General features: G+C 44.7%; 1 protein-coding gene across 2 annotated transcripts in view; it reads right to left on the bottom strand.

Annotated features, from left to right (window-relative positions):
• prickle3 (prickle homolog 3) overlaps nucleotides 1-24,465 on the bottom strand; it is a 30,265-nt gene extending 5,800 nt beyond the window's left edge. The window contains exons 1-7 of one of the 2 annotated variants that reach the window (XM_061257239.1): nucleotides 24,402-24,465; nucleotides 14,905-14,987; nucleotides 4,338-4,521; nucleotides 3,148-3,261; nucleotides 2,662-2,799; nucleotides 1,010-1,213; nucleotides 131-317 (exon numbers count right to left, since the gene is read on the bottom strand). In XM_061257239.1, coding sequence (XP_061113223.1) covers nucleotides 131-317; nucleotides 1,010-1,213; nucleotides 2,662-2,799; nucleotides 3,148-3,261; nucleotides 4,338-4,521; nucleotides 14,905-14,987; nucleotides 24,402-24,452 — 961 coding nt within the window. In that variant the 5' untranslated portion in view covers nucleotides 24,453-24,465. The other variant, XM_061257240.1, reaches the window with a different exon arrangement.
• Between the last annotated feature and the right edge of the window lie 318 nt (nucleotides 24,466-24,783).

Raw genomic sequence — 24,783 nt, 5'->3', positions numbered from 1 at the left:
GCACCCTCAGTACCCCTGCTTCCCCTGCCTATGGGGCAGTGTGTACTGTAGGTTCACGGGCAGCAGCTGGCACGTAGAGCAGGTTTTCGGGGCAATAGTTTGACAGGACAGCAGGTTAAGGGTGCATTACCTATGTGCTCCCCGCAGGTATCACAGTACTCGGCATACAGGGACTCGTAGCAGGAGCAGCAGTACGGCCGGCTCTCCCTCATGATGTAGCGCTGTCCGCCCAGCGCCGCCTCACACTCAAAGCAGCAGAAGTGCTTCATGTGCCAGTGTCTGCCCTCGGCCTCCGTGCACTCATCCGCCAGGATTATCTGTGTGTGAGGGAATCGACACAGAGCTCTATCTTTCAGGGGACCGGCACAGAGCTCTATCTTTGTGGGGACCGACACAGAACTAACATTCTGCTGTGCGTTTAATTGCAGTGTGTGTGTGTTTGAGTGTTTGTGTGTGAGTGAGGGAGAGAGTGAGAGAGTGTATGTACATTTTGTGGGTGTGAGAGGATGTGTGTGCATGTGCGTGTGTGAGAGTGTGTGTGTAATGTGTATGTAACAACTAAAAAGAGAACATTTTCATCCAAAAATGTAAAGTTAATTTCACCAGTGTTTATACATGATCTTAGGCAACACTACATACGCCATTTCCTCTTCAGGAATCTCTGTACACAAAGACATCCTTACTCTTGCCTGGAGGACAGCAACCGATCCTAGAGCATACACCCCATGCACAGTTACATAGGCCAAAACTACCTTAAGGCTGCTTGTATTCAATGATTCAAGCTAGGACATCCTTTTTTTCCATCCGTGACAGGAGTAATGGATACAAATCCGCTGGTTGCTGCATGTTGACACACTGCATCTTATTTCTGTTCCTGACATGGATTTTCAACTTGTGTTTCAACCAGGACAATGAGGTAATGCTGTATTTCCTTTCCACAGTAGGGCCAGAGAAGTGGAAAGGAAGAGAGGGAGAAAAGGAAAGGGGGAGAAAGAGGCAGGATATTCACCTCATCGCACGCCTGGCAGCGGGGTTTCAGTCTCTCTGCGTGGTGGCGGCCGCAGTAGATCTTGCCGTCCTGGTAGAAGTAGATGAGGTCCACCAGGAGCTCATTACAGGAGGTGCAGAGGAAGCACTGGGGGTGCCAGCACGCCCCGTGCCCCGCCCGACTGGCAAACACCGCAATGTCACCCCCCCGGATCTGTCTGCCACACTGTGGGGGAAGGACGCACCGTTAGGGAGCTGTGTCATAAGGGGACCAGACTGTGTGTGGATGGCCCCTGTCATAAGGGGACCGGACTGTGTGTGTATGGCCCCAGTCATACAGGGTCTGTACTACATTTTACATTTTAGTCATTTGGCAGACGCTTTTAATCCAAAGCGACTTACAAGTGCATAGGTTCTACCATAAGTCAGAGCATCACATCCAGAAACTAGCAAAATACACAGGAAATGCTGTTCTCAACATAGTTGTCATCAGAAGTGCATTTATTTATTTTTTTTGGGGGGGGGGGGGGGTTAGACAAGGATAGGGATATCAGAAAGGAGGGGCAGGGGAAATCAGGAGGGAGGACTAAGGTAGAGTTTGAAAAGGTGGGTTTTGAGTCTGCGTCGAAATAGGGGGAGGGATTCTGCTGTTCTGACAGTGGTAGGCAAGTCATTCCACCACTGAGGAACCAGAACGGAAAACAGGCGTGAACGAGCAGCTCGACCGCCAGGTGCACGTAGAGAGGGAACCGTAAGGCGACCAGAGCTGGCAGACCGGAGTGGTCTAGCTGGGGAGTAGGGAGTGATCAGGGATTGTATGTAAGGTTGGGCAGTCCCCTTAGCAGCCTGAAATGCCAACACTAGGGCCTTGAAACGGATGCATGCGGCAATGGGAAGCCAGTGGAGGCCAATGAGAAGCGGGGTGACATGAGCCGACCTGGGCTGACTGGTGATCAGGCGGGCTGCAGCATTCTGGACCAGCTGGAGGGGCTTGATGGCACACGCTGGGAGACCGGCTAGGAGGGAGTTGCAGTAATCCAGGCGGGAAATGATGAGCGCCTGGACTAGGAGCTGGGTGGCTTTCTCAGTCAGGAGATGACGGATACGGCGTATATTATACAGAAAGAACCTGCAGGTTCTGGCAGTGGAGGATACTTGTGGAGCCAGGGTGAGGCAGTTATCAAGAGTCACCCCAAGATTCTTTGCCGTACGGGAGGAGGAAACTACAAAGTCCTCAACAGTCAATGAGAGGTCGATTGACGGAGAGGACTTAGCAGGGATGTAGAGAAGCTCAGTTTTGGCAAGGTTGAGCTTCAGGTGATGGGAAGTCATCCACGCAGAGATATCAGCCAAACAGGCAAAGATCCGTGTGGTGATTTGGGTGTCGGGGGGGAAGGAAATTAAGAGTTGGGTGTCATCAGCGTAGGAATGATAAGAAAAGCTGTGGGAAGAGATAACAGAACCAAGAGACATGGTGTATAGCGAGAAGAAGAGAGGCCCAAGAACCGAGCCCTGCGGGACTCCAGTTCGTAGGGGTTGAGGGTCGGAGACTGCGCCCCTCTGTGTGTATATGGCTCCAGTCATACGGGGTCTGTACTGTGTGTATATGGCTCCAGTCATACGGGGTCAGTGCTGTGTGTATATGGCCCCTGTTATACTGGGCGTGTACTGTACCTGTTGACAGATGGCCCCGGTCATGGTGACGGGGAACAGTCGCACGGCGCCTCTCCCCAGGTTCTCCCTCTTCCTCTGCTGGCTGAACAGCCTCAACTCCCGCTTCTCCTCCTCATCCAGGGAGTTACAGTACTGGGGCTGGGAGAGAGCAGCATGCATCTGCAGTGAGTGTGTGTGTGTGTGTGTGTGTGTGTGTGTGTCTGTGTGTGTGTGAGAGTGAGAGAGAGTGTGAGAGAGAGTGTGAGTGTGAGAGAGTGTGAGTGTGAGAGAGTGTGAGAGAGTGTGAGAGAGTGAGAGAGAGTGAGAGTGTGAGAGAGTGTGAGAGAGTGAGAGAGAGTGAGAGAGAGTGAGAGAGAGTGAGAGAGTGTTTGAGAGTGAGAGTGTGAGTGTGTGTGCATACGCGTGTGTGTGCGTGTCAGTGCCTGTGTTTGTGCATGAATGTGAGAGTGCAGGCACGTGTGCCTCAGTATGAGAGCGGAGTCAAACCTCGCTGTCGTGCGTTGGTAGCTGGTGCAGGAGCTGTTTGATGCGGTTTCTCTCTCCAGGGCTGTTCACATACGGCACCTTGTCCTCGGGAATACAGCTGAAATACTGATACACCTGCACATGGAGGAACAGGGGAGCTAACGTTTACAGAGATGTGTGCAAATTACAAGCCCTGTATTTAACCTGAAACAGAAATTACTCTGCCAAATAACAATATTCATATAAAAATATTTATTTAGTATTTAAGCAATTTTAAAATGCCAAACAAAAACAATACATATACTGCATACAAGCTTAAGGAAACCTTTAACTCTGGTTTTTGTTAAACATGTCAATATCATTTCTCTCACAGTGTACCCTTACATCACAGACATTAAGCAGACATTCTTGCATATTTTCTTATTTCTCATTTCTCATTTTTACATAGCATCCATTTATACAATTGTATATACTAAAGCAGTTCAGCAGGCAAAACGACAGTGTCCCACCTGGGAATCAAACTTACAACCTTATAAGGCCAAGTTCCTTTGCCATTATACGACACTGGCCACATCCCCATTATTTCCTACTGGCTGCAGAACTCAGTGAGGTTGCCATGTAGTTTAGTGAGAGAACAAGGCAGACAGAGAGAGAGGGAGAGAAACGGAGGGAGGCTCCAGAGGGAGGGGGTAACCTTACACCGTCTTCAGTACAAAAGCCTGGTCCACACAATACACCGACCAGAAGAGCCTACGACTCCACACTAACGAGGAGCGCTTTCGCCGAGCGAATGTTGGCGAAATGAAATATTAATGTGTGCACTCTGATATGGGAGGAGCTACCATGTGCTGCCAGTGACAAAAGTAATCTGAACCGATTCTCTGAATTGGTTCATACCCGTCATGCAAGTCAGCTGGATAGCATTTGCTCATATTACAACATACTGGTTGTGTTATCAAGGTCTTCAGGTTTCTGCTTTTAACCTGATTTGCTAAATTTGTTGACATAAGTAGCTGTAGCTGTGAGTGTGTGTGTGTGTGTGTGTGTGTGTGTGTGTGTGTGTGTTTGAGTCCGTGTGTCTGTGTGTAGGCGTGGGAATTTTTAACTCCAGCATTTCCCGATAAGGCTCCCCTTCATTCTGCAGTTTTTGTGGAGCAGGCCATGTTTGACTAAGGGAGACGCACACGCCCCCTCCCCCGGCCCCCTCTGACCTGCTCGGGTTTGAGTCCGGGCGGGACCCAGGCGTACTCCTCGGAGGCACAGCCCGAGTCGTCGTCGGAGATGGAGTGCCTCTGGAAGTCGGACACCAGCTTCATCATCATCCTCTCCAGCTGCCCGGGCACGGAGCGCATCACGTGGTCCTCGCGCACGCACTTACAGTGAACGCAGATCTTCCTGCGGGGCCAGCGTAGAGAGGGGGTTACGCAGGGCTGCCGCCAGTATCAGCACACTGACCCATAAACCATCATATCTCCTTCTGTAAAACCATACCAACGATGAAAATGTAGTTCTTTATGTTGAGTGAGACTCCAACATTACGGTGAGCCTAAGACACGTTTTATCGGTCAGATGCTGCTGAAAGTCTCAATATTCAACAAAATATTATGGTTACGATTAGACTTTTGAATGTGATGACCATTTTGACCCGACAGTGAACCTGCAGTGTTTTTCATCTGGTGAAATGAGTGCAAGACGTGCATCTCAGGCTCGTGTCGGGTCACGATGTTTTCAGGGCCTTGGAATCATCCTAACGCCCCATCGTGCTGGGCTCACACATCTGGTCGACAGAGAGAGTAGGGGTGAGAATTAGAGTGATGTTGCCTTCCCAGGATCACTACAGCTGTGGCCAACGCAGAGATTGTGTAAAACAATACTAGCAGGGAAGGAGAGAGATGTGAGGCAATGGCACGGGCTCGAGATTGATGGTGCAGCCTTGGTCCAATTTACAGCCCGGAGGCTCAGGTTGGAGCAGCAGTCTTTGGAGAAAGAGAAAACTCAAAGCCTGGAGATTGATGCCCACTGCATGGCCTTCAGTGTAATTTATGTCCTGCACTGTACATCTGCTGTATAGCAAAGCAACACACACGCACGCACACAATCACAAGCACACACACACACAAACTAAAAGGTGCAGTGCTAAATGGCTGCTAATGGATTCTACTTACAACTCATAAGAGTCGAATTAAAACTGGACATTTTTCTGTGCACACAAAGGTGCAGGATTATCTTGATGAAGTTACACTAGATTTCTGCACTGTGTGGACATTGCTTTGTACCATATGGCAGAGGTTAAAGTACATTTGACAGGACTATTAGCAGTGTTATGGAACAGCAGATGCATTTAAATTAGTTCTGTACTTTGGCTGAATTTATATTTATCCATATTTCACAGACAGCCCAGTTGCGGACGTTTTTGAAACTTGTATAAAAGAGTATATAGATGTCTGGCAGGGCCAGAATAGACCACTCGAGGCCTTTGCAGGAGTATTTCACATGACGAAACTGAGGAAGACAGCTGAAAATATATACAGATGAAGACATTTAAGTACAAACACACTGCAACACTGTGTGAGGGAAACTACAAACACACTGGAACACGGTGTGAGAAACTACAAACCCCAGGCTATCCAGCACAGTGGATGCCGGCAATCAGCCAACCAAGAGAAGAAAAAGTGGTAGGATAATATTGGAGGAAAATGGCTCCTTTTGAACTTTGACCTCTCACATCTTTCTGATATTTGACACTCATAATGTAACCCTGGAGTAACGACCATTGCTATACCTTTGTGAAATTAAATTCTCAAATTTTATTTAGAAAATTAGGAACAAAGTGTTCATTTCACCTGTATTTGGGCCTAACCAACTCTACTTTCATGACCTATAGTTTGGCAACTGTTAACTTAATTCTTTTGTAACTTAAAAGAAACTGAATATGACACTAGTGAGCAGTAGCAGTGTATGCAAGTGCACAAACACGCACAGCTTCAACTCACTAGAGTTTTAAGTTGTGCTGGTTCAGTGACTCCAGGGCTGGACAAAGCAACTGTTCCCGTCAAGCTGCCTGATCTCTGCCAAACACTCTCCCCCACACAGTCCAGGTCAGAGGCTAAACAACCCCCCCCCCCCACACACACACACACACTCCCACCCATCCACCCACAGACACACTCACGCAGACACAAACACACACACACACACAACGCGCGCTGTCCACTTACGTAATAATCCCTCAGCAGGGTACTTGTGGGCTAAGGCTCAACACAAAGGCACAGATGGGTTGACAAAGCAGCTTTGCTCTGACTTTCCAACCCCTTTGGTCAGAAATCCCTTCTAGTGTACACAGGTCACACTCCCCCTGGCGATCCTCTCACTCAAAGATAAACATCTCCTCAGGACGGCGCTCGCACACCCACACACAGAGAGCACTGTGTACGGCCAGGGATCGCATTCGAGCGCGGGGGAACGCGTGGAGAGTTCGCCCTTCCTCACGCCCTTATACGGGCAGCCCGCTCGAGCCGGTTCACACTGGCTGCACGCATGCATGCCCCTGCACACGAACGCGAGCACTCGCATGCCTGCGTCTGAAGACTGCGGCCATGCAGGCCCGGGAAAACACAGATCAATGCGCTGCTGGGTTATGCCAGGTTAAGCCACCGTGATCAAACACTGCTGCTCCCAGCAATCTGGCCTCAGCGCAATCCTGTTAGGCTGTTTTCACACAGACCGCCGTGGGGAGCTCCCGGCAGTGCACACCGCCTCTCACCCCCGTTTCACACTGCCGTTCACCTACACTGTACACACTGCTCTCCAGGACAATGACCCCGCTAACACAACACATTACTGCACAGGCACACACAATGCTCTAAGGAAATGTCCCTCAACAGGTAAAAAAAAGTGTCACACGGAAGAATTCCAATACACACACACACACACACACTATGAATGAAACAAGGCACACTGCAAGAGTCACAAGAAATGAGAAATATAGACTAAAATACAGTAAAGGAATGAAGAGGGAGTGTTAACAGCCATCAAAATGAGCATTTCCAATTTATGATTCATAAGTTCTTTTAATAAGAGGGTATTTTGCATTTCAATCTGGACACTAGACATGGCCACAAAGAGAAGATTAAATGAAGACGGTTAAAATGAAACTATGACCAGAAGAGTGAACCGCAGCATATATATTTATGAGAGAAGAGAGGAGAGCGAGAGTGAGCGCGAGAGAGAAAGAAAGAGAGAGGGATTAGAGTCAGGCCTGGTGAAATGGGGTTAAGCGTGGTAATGACTCCTGTCTCCCTGTGACTCCTCATTAAGAGGCCTGTCCTGCTCCCTCCCAGAAGGCCCCGCAGACAGGAGAGTTAAACAGCAGGAGTGAGGGATGGGCACACTTTCAGCCAGTCTTTCTTCTACTTCTCTTCTGGCTCTGCTCATCTTTAACAGCTTTCTGCACAAGCTGCTGAAGCTTCAACACTCAGTTTCTCACTGTAATACTTTTGTACAGTTTATGCACACACACACACACACACACACACGCACGCACGCACAAACAAACACAGAACAACTACTACAGCTACATTATTACTTTTCCAGAATATTCTTAACATGATGATGAGAAAGCTGAAAACTGGTACTGAAGTGATACATCACACAGCTTTCTGCACCAGAGCATAAAGAGGAGAGATGCAGCAGAGCATTATGGGAAGGGGGTCCTGTGGAGTATTCATTCCTCACTTCCTCCACTCCAAGAACTAAAGCTCCTCTGGTCTCAGTTAAACCTCTATGGTACACTTACCGGCTTATTATCTGCATTAACTTCCACATTTCCAAATCTGTCAAAATAACAAGCTCAACTTTCCCCATCTAAAATGAAGCACATTTACAGCATCAGCTTGGTCTCATTATCTCATCCTAACAGTATACTTACGACACACTTTATCAGGAAATTCAGCAGATGCAGTTCCAATCTGCTGTACAGTACCGCTGTAACAACTGACACACTTAACACAGCCATCAACGGGGAAGAAAGCAATAGAAGAAATGGTTCCCACTCCATGAAATGGATCCAAAGGATGTCTTCGGTTCTGTGATGAAATCAATACCCACAAACCCAATCAAATTACAGCAGAGTACCATCTGCACTGGGACTCACAGCCAGAGACGCTGTGATTGAGTTTGGCCGTCACATTAGATAAATGCTCATCGACTCCCCAAGTACTACGTGCAAATTGCACACATCATTTTTGATGATGCGGGGATAGAGCTGAGGCTAGGCCTAACTTTTCCTCCAGTGGGATAGCAGCCATAAGTGTGTGTGTGCTGAGTAAGACCTTCCCAGCATGCACAGCATGACAATATCCAGACCCCAGCTGCAGCAGCCTCATGACAGCCAGAGTCCTCTTCCAAAGTCTCGTTAACACAAAAGGCTGAGAGAATTGACCAAATTTGCCGTTTGTTGCTTCCAAACTTGTCTGTTACCATGACAATACTCTAAAATGTAAATGTGTTTTCAATGGATCTTTTACAGGAATAACATCACAAATGAGAATGTTCTAAACTGAACAATCCAGTGCTGGTGTAGCAATTACTATTGGTAGGTGAGAGCAAGAGTTCTACAACATTCCATAACATCTACTCAAGGGGTAACATAAATGGCTACATAAGAGTAACCATACATTTTCTGTATAACACATTTCACTGAATCTTAATATAAAAATTAAAAAAAATGCAAAAGATTTTTAAAGTGTCTTTACAGATTTTTTGGTGACAAACCTGAAGAAGAATATTGCCTTACTGTTCCAACGTGGACAAGATCATTTGATGTCAACATGTCCACAGGCACCAAACCCATAAAGAGCTTAACTTCTAATGCCACTGGAGCAGGACGCAGTCAGTTCCTGTGGCTTAATACCCCAGCTGGTCCTGCTCAATGCGATGCATGAAACAGGGGACAGTTCAGTTCAGCATGAAGCCCTGCCAAGAAGAGGGAACTCAACAGGAACACACTTCCCTGGAAAACGCCTACAAGAGCCCTCTCAGAACTCGGAGAAGAGGAGAAAGAACATTTCAGGAACTTTACCTTTTCTCCAAGGTGCACAATAATCCATATTGCTTTTCAAACATCATTAGATGCCCACAGAGTGTTGTTTTATGAAAGAGACTGAGTCTTGTGAAAGAGGAGTTGCATGATGTCATGAGGGCAGCCCCACTGGTCAGAGAGATGCTCAGAGTGTGGCAGGGTTGAGCCTGTGCAGAACCTTGTACTCCATCCCTCTCCTGCTCTCTCTCCTTTCTTTCTCTCTCTCTCTCACTCTCTCCCCCCAAGTGGCACTGAGGCCCCAAACAACGATACTGCACCCCTTCTCCTGCCCCTCCCACTCACACATTTATAAGTGCAGAGCAAGCACAAAAGAGAAAAGGGAACACACACACACACACACACACACACACAGACACACATGCATATGCACACATGCATACGCACACACACACACATGCATACGCACACACACACACACACACACACGCATGCATACACACACACACACACACACGCATACACGCACACACATACACACGCATATGCACACAGGGCACTCCTTCTTTGTTCAAATGTAAACCATACGCAGTCTGGCACTAGTCCACCATTATTCCCCACTTGAATAAATCTGGTGGAGATTCTACATCTGCACTCATCACATATCTAACACATAACAACTCAGAGACATACACACAAAAGTATGCACAGATGGACACTCTATACTGTACTTCACACAAACATAATCATAAGACTGATTTCTACATGCAAGCTTACTGCAGCATTTAGCTTAATAATCTTAATAATTTGTAATTAAGCAGTAATACAACAATACCCTTACAACTCCTTCCCCGGTCGTCAAACAGGTCATTTGCACACACAAGAAACATGACACTATGCCGTTTGTTATTTCTAGGCAGATTCCCTTATCCAGGGTTACTTAGCAAACGTATATGAACATATCCAATTACACATCACGCATAATTCACATCAAGTACCTTTTCAAAGGGTGCAATATTAGAGCCTCACCTAGAAATCACGCCAACCAGCCTCACGTACCAGCCCAATTCCTTACCCATAATGCCCCCCTGCACACATGGTAGATCAATAGACAAGAGTTGACCATGAGGACTGCATTTTATCAAGAGGTCCTGCATGGTGGCGTTATACACAAACCCCGTGTCCATCACTCGGGAGCTGCCCTGTCAGTCAAGAACTGCACATAAAGAGCGCATTGTACAGGGACCTGCCACCTCCACATGCCCGTCAATCACTCCATTATCACACTTTAGCCACGCCTTTTAAATCTTTACACCACCTTTCAGACCTTTTCCCTGTCTGCCAGCCTCCATCTCTTTCTCACTTTCAACTCAAGTGTCCCATTTACCATCCCTCTCTCACTCATCCATCCATCCGTCTCTGTGAAACAGATGGGTGCTGGGTTGTGGGGTCACTAAAGGGCGAGTGAGAATTAAATGAGCAATAACGCGGTTTCCACCCGGTCAGTGTTCCTCTGGACTGCCTCACTGTAAAGCCAGACCAGACCTCCTGCTTCCCTTTAGCAAGACACATCACAAATACGCCATTAGAATGTAACTGAACATTACAATGATGATATAACGACCACTGCTGGCACATATGAAGGCAATGGAGTTCTAGAACACTGACTTGGAATTCTGAAAAAAAACAAAAAAAAAAAACCTACAAATCAAAGAGTTCAGGCAGAATGGGCATTTCATAGTGGAAGAAACACACACAAAATGTCTTCAAGACTTTACAATTTGTTTGCATCACATCTACTGTGGTTCAATTTGTATCCTTACCAGGATACCCACATCAATTAAAAAAAAAAAAAAGTTTTTTTAGGTATTCCATATTTTTAGGTATTCCGTGAATCAGTAGATGTTATGACCAGGGGTATTTGCATATGAGAGTCTCTGTTTACTTTTCATGGTAATAGCAACATTTATGTACCATATAATAGTAAGAATTACACACTGGCTAAAATAAATGCATCCAAGTAAAACGTGTTTTCAATTTCAAGTCAATTTCCCTCAAACTAGTCATTTGTCATGGTCAGTGGATGGAACCTCAGAGTGTTTGGGCTCAGATTAGGAGAGCCTCAGGAGCAGATGGGTACCCCCTTCCTGCGCACTGTCGGTGGGTTTTGGGGTTCCCTTTACCGGTCTAATCCATGGTAATTGGGTGGGCGCTCCTGGCCCCCCCACGGCGCGTGTTTGCGGGACATGGGGGTCAGCGCTAACTCAATCCCCTCGGCGCGGGACGGGGGGGTCCAGCTGTGCCGGGACAGTCCCGGGCCTCGCTCTGCCTGCGCTTTATTGAAGGAGATTAATGACTGCGTCAGCAGCAGCAGAGTCCGCGCCTGTCCCTTAAGTGTCCGCGCGCGGGTCGAAGGAGCAGGTGCCACGCACACTTCAGCTCTGGCCATTTTCTCCCTTTACGCCCTTCCTTTAAGGCAACTTCAGTCCAGCCATATCCTGATTAAAAAGGCATGCTTAAATCTGCCCATTACACTTTTTTTAAACCACAATTGAAAGTGTATGTGAAACATGTTGAACTTGTTTTTAAGGCAGTTTTATAACCTTACCGCAGTGTGGGGGAAAAGTCTGCTTTTGATTATTGCAGAATGGCCCATGTACATATAGCTAAGGATACACCTAGCTCAGCTATAGAGTATAATGCTGTAAAAGACCGGTGCTTTTGGCAAACCACACTGCATTCAAAGTCAAGAAATATTAACTTCTGCGAAAGGGCAGTGCCGTTGCTTCTGTAGCCCGGCACTTGCTTTATGAATTAAGTTAGTCAAATAATGTGTGAAATAACCAAACAAAATTGTGGTCTTGCTTTATATTGCCGGGGTCAACCAAGTCATGAATGTGCTTTCTTTATAAAGAATCAGAAAATGTGACTGACTGAACACATTGCCAGCCTGGAGACATAAACCCTGTCAGCCGTTGTTCCTTAATCTTCAGTTCCTGCTGGTTTGCCTTCACTTCGGCATGTAAAATGCATGTTCAATTGGATTCAGAATCGGAGATGGACTCAGCCAGTCAAGGACTTTCCCATTCTTGGCTGTCAAAAAACCCCTTTGTGGCTCTAGCAGTATGTTTTGAATCATTGTCTTGTTGCATGATGAATTGCCGTCCAGTAAGTTTGGAGGCATTTGGTTTTATCTGAGCATTTTTTATCCACACTTTCCTCTTTCCACCACTCAGATACGTTAACCTTTGTCTTATCTGTCCACAAGACTTTGTTCCAAAACTCTTGGGGCTCTTTTAGGTGCCGTTTAGCAAATAGTAATTTTGCCTTTCTGTTTATCAGTGGTTTGCATCTTATAGTGTACCCTCTGTAGCCTTGCTGGTCTAGTCGTATATGTTTGGTAGACTTTGATACATCTACACCTGCATCGAGGAGTGTGTTTTTGATCCGTTGGCTCGTTGTCAGGGGGATTTTCTTCACAATAGAGATTTTCCAGTCATCCATTACAGTGGTCTTCCTCGGTCTACTGGGTCTTTTGACATATTTTTTTTTTCTTGTTAATAATGAACCAAACTGTTGACTTGAGCATGCCCAGGGTTTTTGCAATGTTCCCGATTGATTGATTTTAATTTCTGAGCCTTATGATGGTCACCTTAATTTGCATCGACACTGCGGTCTTCCTCACCCCAACAACAATCTCTAAAGGCAATTGCAAAGTCTAGAATCAAGGCTAGACACCAACAGATCTCTTCTGCATTCACTAACGACACAAATGAATACACCTGTCTAACAAAACACATCCGTGAAGCCATTGCAACAAATACTTGTAGTACCTTAATATGTGGGACCGTGTACATAAAGTACTGTCATTTTTAAACAGTCCATCCAATGTGGATAAATATACCCGCAAATTAAAGCAGACAGTCTGAACTTCAACCTCATTGTCATAGTATCCTTGCAAACTCAAATGAGCTATGGCACTCACTGTATATGCCACAAAGCTTCCAGTTGTTCACAGATAAATTAAAAGAACGATTAGTAGATTGTTATGAAAGGTTTCAAGCCGAGCCTATGTCCTATATTCAATTATTAAAGCAGATATCAACAGTTTACTATGCACTAGTTAAGCACTGCTGCATCTTTCTATTGACCCAGTGCCTCTTGCGATGCAATGCCAGGTAGAAGATGATAAAGATGAAGCCTTTTCACTTCTCTCTTACATAACATAACTGTTTTCACATTTTCATTTTGTGATTTGATCAAGTCCCACAATACTGCTAAAGAACATACAAATTAAGCTATACACTCATTCAGAGATGCAGCTGTTGTGTACACACACTCTCACAAACACACACACACACACACACACAAACAAACAAAACCTTATAAACCAAAGTGGGATTATTCAGTCTTGATGTGCAGAGATTAATCCCTTTTATACAATTCGGTAGGAAAAAAATAGAAAACATTGCCTTACAGTCATTAGTATAGTTTCAGCCATTTGAAGAACTTCCTCATTTTCCAAACAACTGGCAAAAGGTTGCACTGCAGGTCACCGCAGTGGAAAGGAAAGCACAATTCCAAGCTCAATTTCTCCATGGATTGGGAGGATATACGGATTAAAATGATTTACAAAGCCAGATCAGATAATCCATAACAACCCCCAGCTCAGAGAATATAAAGCAGTATGTCACACTGTGCTGATTGGTTAAACAATAACTACTCTTACATACTGGCTTTGTTTCCATGGAGCACAGTCATCAAATAGCCCCAGTCATGTGACGGTTGCTACCTATTACACACACAAAAAAAATGAAACGGCCCATCAACATCACTGCATACATTTTGGAGAGTGGAGCAGGCACGATATCCAAAATCGTGGTAATTATCATATGATTTTGGGATTGCTGAACAGTTATGCCCATAAAGAGTGGGCTCAGTTAATGTTCATATCATCAGAATGGGGAAAAAAAAAAATGTGATCCAAGTGACTTTGACCATGGAATGATTGTTGGTGGCAGACAGGGTGGTTTGAGAAACGACTGATCTCCTGGGTTTTTCACCCAGACTAGTCTGTACGGTTTGCAAAGAATGGTGCAGACAGAAACGCATTGTTAATGAGAAACGTCAGAGGAGAATGGCCAGACTGGTCAAAGGAAGGTGACAGTAACACAAATAACCGCACATTACAACAGTGGTATTCAGAAGAGCATCTCTGAACACACAACACATCATAGCTCTAAGTGGATAGGCTACAGCAGTAGAAGTCCTCATACAGTGCTTGGTGAGTGTATTCAGATTCTTTTTTCAAATGTATTGTATTCCAAGGACTGCAGCCATATGCGGTAAGATGAAAGGAACGGTCTGATTTCAGGTCCACTGAGCATTAAGTATCATTTACTCCCATGCAGTTCTAATTGTGCAAATCAAGAAGACCAGCAGGGGATTTCAACATTTTCTGACTCAGGGAGCCCGACCAAGGCTCAAAGGCATCGAGGGGGACCCCATCATAAGTTCAAACAGGTTATATTAAAAATACTTTTCATTTAGAAATTTCATTCAACCGACCCCTTGCCTATGGAGCATGGATCCTCAAATCAAAATCCGGCCCTTGCCAGGTTACTAACTGATACCACTGATTGGCCACACTGCCTTCACACCTGACCCTCAGGTAAAGGGTGGAAAAGCAGCAGTTCTTGGCCCTGGAGGGCTGCGATTTGAGTAATGTTGAGGAGCCGTACCTCCAGCCATGCATGCGGAAGCCAGGGCACTGATCTCCACAGCGGCTGCAGGGCTGACCTCGGTCCGCTTCATCATCCTCCACCTGCAGAAACAACATTAGCCAATCAACATCTGTGTTACAGAGACAGCACAAGTCAGCCAATCAACATCTGTGTTACAGAGACAGCACAAGTCAGCCAATTAACATCTGTGTTACACTGACAGCGGAAGTCAGCCAATCAGCATCTGTGTTAGAGACAGCACAAGAAAAAAAACTAGGAAAATTTCAGTCACACATACCTTGATTGAAATTCAAAGGAATTAATTAAATTCTGATTTTAATTAATCAACCTTTATTTAACCAGGTCCCGTGAGATACAAAATCTATTTTTTAGTACAGCAGCTTTACAGCTTCACATTTTAAAAAGAGCTATTGACTACTGAAGAATAAAAATGGTAAATATAAATTGTTGGAATTTATATACTGCTTTTTTCCAAAGCAATTGATTTTTCTCATTCACCCGTTCACACCCACAATCGCACACCAGTGGCGATTGGCTGCCATGCAAGGCACCAACCAGGAGCATTTTGGGGTCAGCGGTCTTGCTCAGGGACACTTCGACACACCCAGGACGGGATCAAACCGGCAACCCTCTGAGCCAATGTCACCCCTGAGCCAAAAACCCATGCAAGCCCAAGTAAGCCCATAATTACCAAGCAAATTCTTTCACGTAAACACCCATTCCAGACCTGTTTTTAAAGCTTTCATTAAAAATGAATAAATAAATAAACAGCAACGGTTAGCAAGCAAGAGCAACAAGCAGCAAGGACGGCTGCTTCAACACCAGTCTCAGGTGGAGACATTCATAAGTGGACGTGTATGTGCTCAAAAGCAGAGGTGTTCACCGGCCTACCTGCTGAGACACCTTTACCTGAGCTAGCCTCAGCCTGTAGATCAGCTGGCATTACTCAAGCAGTTTAGTGGTGGATGGGGTAGCCATGTGAACCACCAATACAGACTATGACAACACCTCTGAACAAGCAATACGAGTGTGATCACTCCCCTTGCCTGGGGACCTGGGCCTTCAGCTGATAGGGTAAACTGCAAGCGGAGAACAGAGGTTTTACACCTGTTGCACTCCCAACAACGCCACGAGCAAGCTTCTCTTGTTGCCGTTGTGACCAAAGACGACATGGTTCACAAAGGTATCAGGAACAACATCAAATGAATACCAGAGTTCAGCGTGGCTCGTTGGAATGTCACTTTTGTAGGTAATTAAAGTTGGAAGCCAGGTGAGTGGAGTATATGCCACGCCTCCCCTTGAGGTCACTTCCTGGTTGCCAAGCAGGTCAGGGTTGCACGATTGGCTCAAGCTGCACTGCATACATTCTCTTTTTCAAAATTTCCACTGCAGTTTCCATGGCTACTTAATTACACCTCAAAACAAAACCGAAGTTGTTCACAGGAAGCGAGTCTTTAAATGCTGCTCTTTGCATGAAGTCTAAGTGTGTGTGCGTGTGTGTGTGGCAGGGCTCGGTCTGAGAGAGACAGAATCGGGACAGTGTGAGGGCAACGCCTCCTAGTTAAGTAGACACACACACCTGGGCTGCATTACTGACCAGCCCAGGGCTTAGTGTGTGCTACTTTCCACAGTAGGGGTCTGAGACCAGGGCTGGGTTCCATTCCACTTTAGCACATTCCCTTCCTCTGCGGTCATCCCTCCAGGGGGGTATTTCCTGACCAACCCGGTGACCTGGAACAAGCAAACTTTACAGGTACTGTGCAAGGGAGGATAGCCCATAAACAAACCGGAAACGGAACTCAACCGCCCTCGCAACCTACATAAGAAGGAGCTTTGGTCCTGTGCGCAAGCATTTTCTCTTTCTCTATGATGACTTTGGAGTGTTCGTGAATAATTCATAACAACCACCCTAGTGTATTTAGTCATGAAATGCATGCCTGTCAGTCACACTATTGCCGCTCTTTGCAACGCCTTGCTCAGAAACACGAAGGCTAAAGTTTCTGACAAAGTCCACTTCTCAATTCTTAATCCTCCTCCTTTCCCTCAACATGCATTGATGAAATATTCACGTACATCCTAAACTCACTTCATCCATTTGAAAGCGTACTGATTTGCTCCTCGCGTCTGTACGCATGGAGAATTGCATTGTGGGATTTCCCTTCATGCTGGAAGCATGCATTTTATATCCTTGACAGGAGGGGGGGAAACAAGAGCAAAGGAGTAGGATTGCTCCATAATTTGGAACCGAACCCCCCTTGGCGTGGCTGCCATATTTCGTCCTGTCATTTCAGGGATTCGCCCCTTGAAGCAAGAGAAGGGAAGGTCAGGAAGAAAGCATAAAATTTGGATTCAAATCCAGCCAAGCCCTCCTCCACAAACTGAGGCACAGACTGAAACCACGGGGGAAACAACTTGGCTGAAAAGATGCTTGCCGCGTTCTGGTTTGTCTTTTTTGCTTAAATGAATAATTTTTACCCAGATCCTGTGATAGTGAGAGGTGTTGTCATTCATTTTTGTTGCTTAAGAAATCTCCCGCAAAACGGGCTAAGATGTAGCGAACAATGCTGTTGCAGTCCAGTTCATTGCAGTTGCACACCGAAGACCAGGGTTCGATTCCGGTTTCGCTAGGGGGAGGCTTGCACTGATCGCCTTTGGAGATGATGCGGCTTGGAGAAGGCATGTTGCTCATCAGATCTATTTGCGCTACAAGGGGACCTGGTGGTATGTATACAGTGTATCCTAGATAACATGGGTAAATGGCATAGATAGGGTACATCATAAAAAAAAGAAATCTCTCTATGCGCCTTAAAAAAATCTGGCGAAATTATCGGTTCCCCCTGTGTCCAGCTATTCTCTTCCTCCCAGGGGTGTCACACAGTGTGCGACCCTTGACCTCTGGCTGCACAAGCCCATCTGTGTACTGCTCTGTGCAGATGTGCACAGCCGTGGTGGATTAATGCTACCAAGTGCTGGACTAACGGGAACAGTCCACAGCAGTGCCTGTCGCCTCAGCTCTTTGAAGAGTAGGTTTTTTGGACAGTTTTCATGTGGCTTCAAATTCGAATCTGAAGACGTGTCTGCTCTGTAAATGCAAAGTGCATAGGAAATGCAGTGGAACGCAGAAAGGACAGTGGAGGCACAAGGATTATCCTAAATGTATTCAGAGAACATCGAATACAGAGTCCAAACAGAACCCCAAGTAAGTGAGCCCTATAATGCATTTCACTGTGAGAAAACAACTCAATGCTATAGGACAGAGAGGATGTGCAGCCGTCAAAAAGCCACTCGCAAGAAAAGGGTATGGACCAATGAATCTACATTTAACAATGTTGTGAGTAAGAGAAGGCAGTATGTACGCTAGCAAAGCAATGAAAGACTCAGAACCATCAGTCAAGCATGCTGGAGGATCAGTGCAAGTTTCAGATGGTGAAAGAACATTTGGAATTGATGATTTGGTTTTGATTGAATGTGTCATGAATGAATACAATTATCCTGACCTCAACATCACTGAATGTGTTTGGGATTACTTGGATGGGAGAAGCAGAAAATGCATCTAAACTTCATCTAAAAGACTGAACTTTGGAGGTGCTTACAAGAAGCAGAAAGCTGTCATAAACGCAAAGGCTGGACACACTGAATGCTGACAGACTGAATACTGTGCATTCTCATAGAGGTTTCTGTGTCATTTTGTGTAAAATATTTGCTTGCTCTATTCTTTTCTGAAAAAGAAGTAACTGGCACATAAAGGCAGTAAATAAAAAAGGGTGGTCTCTGACATTTGCATAATAGTGCATAAGTTTTTAAATTATGCATTAATTATGCAGAAAAATGTCATGTTTTTACATTTGGTTGTTTAACGTATTCTGTGATCATAAAATATCCCTCGTAAGCACAATTCCAGAACAATTACATAGGCTATATGAGTCACTCTGTGCAAAAGTAATTTTGGCATAATCCCAATTATTAAAGCTGGCAGGACACTAATTTGCAAGACACAAAGAAGAAACTCACACACGCTTCCAAGGCACCAGGCACACATCCTCACAAAGCCAAATAAAAAGGCTCTGAGGAAAAGAATATTTAAACAGCGAGATTAGCCTGTCAGGTGATCTTATCCAGCGTGATTAACAGAGCTTAGATATTCACACTGCAGCCGCTGAGTTTGGGTGCCTAGCTTAAGGGCACAACATCTCACCTGACAAATTAATTTAAAAAAATGTAACCTCTGTTTATACAGGTTAGGTTGACTGAGCCCACATGCTCAGAAGTGAATGACAGGACATAGCCATTGCAACAACCAGTTCTACCTACACCACACCTGCAGCACACTACATCAATTGTTTTCATTATTATGAGTAGAACAAATATCCACAAAAAACAGCAAATGTGTAGCTCATAGCAATTAAAACCATGCTCCTGAATGCCACATTGGCAAACGAAGGAAACAATATGACATTGATAAATTGATTGTTATAGCATAGATTGTTATTGAAAGAAGTGTGGGCAAAGTCATTCCAGTGTAGGCAAAGCTATCCAGCTGCTCACTTGATACTTTTTGTTTTTCGCACTATTCTCTGCAAACTCTAGTGTTACTACTACTGTTGTGCGTGATAATCCCAGGAGATAAAACACATGTTAAAACAGAATTAAAGTGAAAGAAAACGACAGATTGTAAAATAGCTTGTCCAAAAAAATAAATCGTCTCAGCTGGACATATGATTTCTCTATGACCGACAGTAATGAAGATAGGGCAAGTCATAGAGTCAATTAGTGCAAACTTTGTTTTCCCATATCTCCCAGATCAACAAGCCGAGACGAGTGTAATTTCCGTTTCCAGAGGTTTCATATAAGGCCCTATCACCCATTACGCGTGTGTTCTGTACACCCCCCCTCTGAGGAAACGGCTCTAAACAGAACACAGTACTGAACCTGAGGCTGGTACCCTGCGTATGGATCTTTTCCCGCTAGCCTGCCTCGAGAGAGAGAGGGAGCTGCAGGAAGTATTTGTTGGGGTCGTAAATCAGACGAGGTGGACCTGTTAGCACAAGCAGACATGATAACTCACTGACGCCTTGAGAAATTACTGTTATCACTCAGGGAAAATTGCATGTTGTGCTTTGCGGCCAGAATGAGTGATGCCAGAAAGCACAGAACGGCAGCACAGAATCTCAAATGACAAAATTTAAATATCAAAACAATGCTATGAAAAATAAAGTTGTTTTGAGCGAATACAGGCCATCCCTGCTGGTGCCATTACCGGATTTGGTGAAAGTAGCTGCACTGCTGTACGCGAGGGCCCCAGTCACTTGGAAAAACTTTTCCACTCTTTTTAAAGACATTAGGAAGGAAGCGAGCAGGGAAACGCGCTGCACCCTTCCGTCTCTCCCCGGCTCCCTCCCCCTCCCCCCGCTCCGCGGTGACCTTCCTTTCTCTCCGGGCGTCTCTGTTCCAGGCCTCCACACCGTGCCGAGTCAGCAGCCAGGTCACTCAGCGCACTGTTGAATTATTTGTCTTCCATTTTAAACGGTGCTCTGCCCCACTGGCTATCGCTAGGTGCATAAAGGTGAGGCTTGAAGATACCGCACAGACCAGCACTTCCACAGCACCTGCACGCTCCTCCAACAAAATCTACATACCTGCACGTTCTGTGTCAAATGTAAGCTTACCAAAACCAGAGTTTGTAAAATAAAGCAAACCGAACAAGTGAATTCTCATAAATGATGCAATTTAACAGGTTTCTTTCTTCTTTACTGTGGTCAATTTCAGAGGTGGACAATCCAGCTTCAGAAAGTAAAAGGCCTCCCCAGTATTTTGTTCATTAATTAGTGAAATAATTTGGTTCATGTGTGGAAGAAACACATGGCATGACTTTTACTTTCTCACCTGGACTCTCCACCTCTAGTCAGTTTTGCAATAAGACAGGACATAACATTTAAAGTTAATCATGAGGGCATTCAGGGCACAGAAAAAAGCTCCGCTAATCACTTTCAGAAGCATTACACCATTTAGAGAATGTTATATAAACAGTTTAACATGTTTGGAAGTCTTCAACCATCTTTGCAAGTTGTGTCGAAATGGAAGCTATTGAAACAATGGCCCATTCTGAATTTGCAATGCTCAAGCTCAGATTAATCAATGATCTATTGCTATGTGATGATTAGAATGTAAACAGGTAAATGGGTTGGTCACTATGGCTGCAGCGTGGGCACTGTCAGTTCAGACAACACCTCCTTCAAACCTTTTTGGATGGTTAACATTTATGGATGGTAACATTTATGTTGTGATATTATGACACAAATACCATATAGGGCATACTATGAATTAAATATTATGAATTCAATACTGGAAAAAGATGTGAAATTCAGCCTGTATAGCTCAATACAAGATGTCCATATGTGTATGGGGGGTTATGTGTCCCTTACTGAGGAATGAAGAAGGCAAATTTATTTTAAACTGTCTACTCTTATACAATGAAAGAGTAACCTGCAAGACTAAAGCTAAAGCACATTTCCTCAGCACAGGAACACAGCCCATGGACTGGAACGGATGATTGCCCCAGCGCCATCCATTTCCCACAGCACAAAATTGGCAATATCAGCACCGAGTGAGGCAGTGTATAAATCAGTGTACTACAAATCAATGTGTAAATCAGTGTATACAGTAAATCAGAGTTCTCCCTGCTTCATCAGTCAAAAACTGCTCCTTTGGTCCCTAATGCTAAACTGAATGCCTGTTAGTGCATGCTAACAGCTACCGCCTGCTAGCACTTCAAAGGACATGCAGTGATGGGCCAGTAACTGTGCATTTGAATTATTATTATTGAATATGATAACTCTAGCTATTACAGCAGTGATGTTACCATCATGTATACTGAAACATACTGTTTAAAAAAGAAATAGTATAGGGACATTTAGCATTTATATGGTTCCTAGGAAGAATTTGCATCCAAATGTGAATCCAAATCACTTTTGCGTGGATGAATTTTGACTATGGAAATTATCCATTGTGGAATCCAGATTTAGCAAAAGGCAAATTTTATGAAATACTTTATAGAATAAAGAAAAACATCTCTCGTCAAATGTCTAGTTGAAAAAGGTTTATAAACAATATAAAGGCAAGCGTTTGGGATAATGGGTGATCCCCAGCGATAGCTAAAAATGGAATCTTGGAATCTGAACCCGATAAGTAATGTCAACTGTATTTCTGACTTATTACTTGTTACTACTGACATGCCATTACAGACGGCATAGGAATTTACTGGAGATTTTGCAATAGCATAATTTTTTTATATACACTCGCTTTATTAGGTAGACCTGTAAACCAGCTTGTTAATGCAAATATTTAATCAGCCAATCATGTGGCAGCAACTAAATGCGTAAAAACATGCAGACACGGTCAAGAGGTTCAGCTTTTTTTTTTAGAACAAATGTAAGAATGCGGAAGAAATGGGATCCAAGTAACTTTGACCGTAGAATGATTCTCAGAATCTACTGATCTCCTGGGATTTTCATGCACAACAGTCCCTAGAGTTTGCAGAGAATGGTGTGAAAAACAAAAAAACATCCAGTGAGCAGCAGTTCTGCAGGCAGAAACGTGCTGTTAATGAGAGAGGTCAGAGGTGAAGGGCCAGACTGGTCGAAGCTGACAGGAAGGTGACAGTAATGCAAATAACCACGCAATACAACAATGGTATGCAGAAGAGCATCTCTGAACACACAATGTGTCAAACCTCTAAGGGGATAGACTACAGCAGCAGAAGATTTAAGTCTAAAAAATAAGTCAAATAAATACCGAATAAAGTACTCACTGAGTGTATACGACAAATTATGCAGCATCTCCTTATAACTTATCAACAGGATTACTATGACTTTAAACATGTGGATTACGTCCAGGCTGCTGAATGCAATGTATATTGATGACACAATGATCCATTCATCTCTTCCTGATGCAGGACAAAAACCCTGTGAACTAAACAGACTCTGCTAGGGACACATAAAACCCATCAGCATACTCCAGTGGGGTCTGCAGGACCGAGGCACCACAAATCAAGCAGCAACGCACAGGAAATCGACTGCTGTTACAGTTAGAGCCGCAGGACCCGCAGCGGTGATCCAGCAGCAGCCCACTGCATGGGAGGGCTGGCTTTAGCAGCACAGCCCTCAGTGTAATTACAGAAAAAGATTCTCCCTTCGTCACTGGCAACCCTCCAAGTCTGCCAGCCAGATGTTACGCATGAAGCAAGGCCTGAAATAAAACTACACATCTCTTTCTCATCTGCATGGACAGCAAATAGGCAGGTACAATTTCCAATGCCCCCTCACCCAATCCATTCCCCTGGAAGGAAAACGGATGAACATAGAACATAGAAGGAACATAGATTCATTAGGCTACACCAAATTCACTCCGTCTTTAATGGAATACTAGGAGCACTTGGATATTTTTTTACGAGCACAACTCTTTTCCTCAAACAAGGCAACTGGTTTCAGACACACAGAGAAAGAGTGAGGAAATTTAGGGACCAGAACTGAGGTTATATTAGCAGATCACCGCAAATACTGAGAGGAGCTACTGCATTATCAGAAATGTACCTTACTGCACAAGCTACTGCCACTGGGAACTTACTCTGCTGAAAATAATAACACAGACATTAGTTGACAATCATCTTTCACAAACGGTTTCCAATCCATGTAAGCAAAGTAAGTATATTCGTATTCTTCCACAGTGTTGCCTGTACAGGTGAACGGTCATATGACGTATGAAAGGCCACTCCCAGAAACGCCACATACATAAGGATAAGTACGCTACAACCTGGGCAAACAAGAACTTTGTCAAGAACTTCACTCAAAAAATAATATGCATACATGTACATAGTTTGTAACGTATATAGCCAAAAGCCACAACTCGGTCACAATACACCAGAAAATAAGCTCAAATTTCACAATGAGCCCTGATGGAAACGCTGAAAGACGTGACCCACACACCTCAAATAGCTTCACACCTAGTTCAGGAAAGCAAAGTAGCTGGCTGAAAAAACAACAGATTAAGAGATCTAACTAAATAGAAGTCCAATCCAATGTCTGGATTTACAGACTATAATGAAAACAAAATATTACGAATAGCGCAAGAACAGCTACTAGCTAGCTGGGGTTAAGTAATACTTACCGAACGATTCGATCGACGCTTTTTAGATCCGCGCGTGAACATTAGTCGGTGTTCAAAGACAAGCTGCTTAGTTACAGATTGTATTGGTATCCTAAACACACGACTAGCTAACTGGGTTGCTGCATGAGTATGTTTAACAAGCCCTTAGATCCCTATGAAACACTAGCTTACAGATGTATACTTTAGGTCGGAATAATCGGATGTCCCGAAGAAAGGACAGAAGGCTATTTCCCGCAGCGTAACTTAGCCTACTATACAAGTTGCCTCGGAGTGACTCACGCGCACGTAAACTAACTACACCTATTGTTCAAACTGGAATACTTTTACCGTACTGTACATGACGTTGAGCAACTCTCTCCGCCTCTCTCTGCATCACAATGCATGTTCTTCCAAACTCGAGTTCAAAGATGTTGCTGACATGGACCCCAATGAGTAGGAGGAGTCACCGTTTTTAAAGGTACACTGCGCGGTAGCTACAAAGCGACTTGGGGTCGAGCTGTTGCTGTTGCCGGTTCTCTTACAATTTCACCGAATCATTCATGTCTGCAAGTCATTGTCAGATCTTTGTACTGTCATATGTGATCATCATTGCGTCATCGCACAAACCGCCCGTTGCAAATCCTAATAAAATGCTCTCCATGAAGCGAAGAGGGAAGACTCGTGTATTTCAAATGCTAGGAATAAATAGTCAAGATCATACAATATGGTTAAATA

Source organism: Conger conger, chromosome 10, assembly GCF_963514075.1.
Source record: "Conger conger chromosome 10, fConCon1.1, whole genome shotgun sequence".
Lineage (NCBI taxonomy): Eukaryota > Metazoa > Chordata > Actinopteri > Anguilliformes > Congridae > Conger > Conger conger.
The sequence above is the reverse complement of the archived record's forward strand: the minus strand, read 5'-3'. Positions and strand labels throughout refer to the sequence as shown.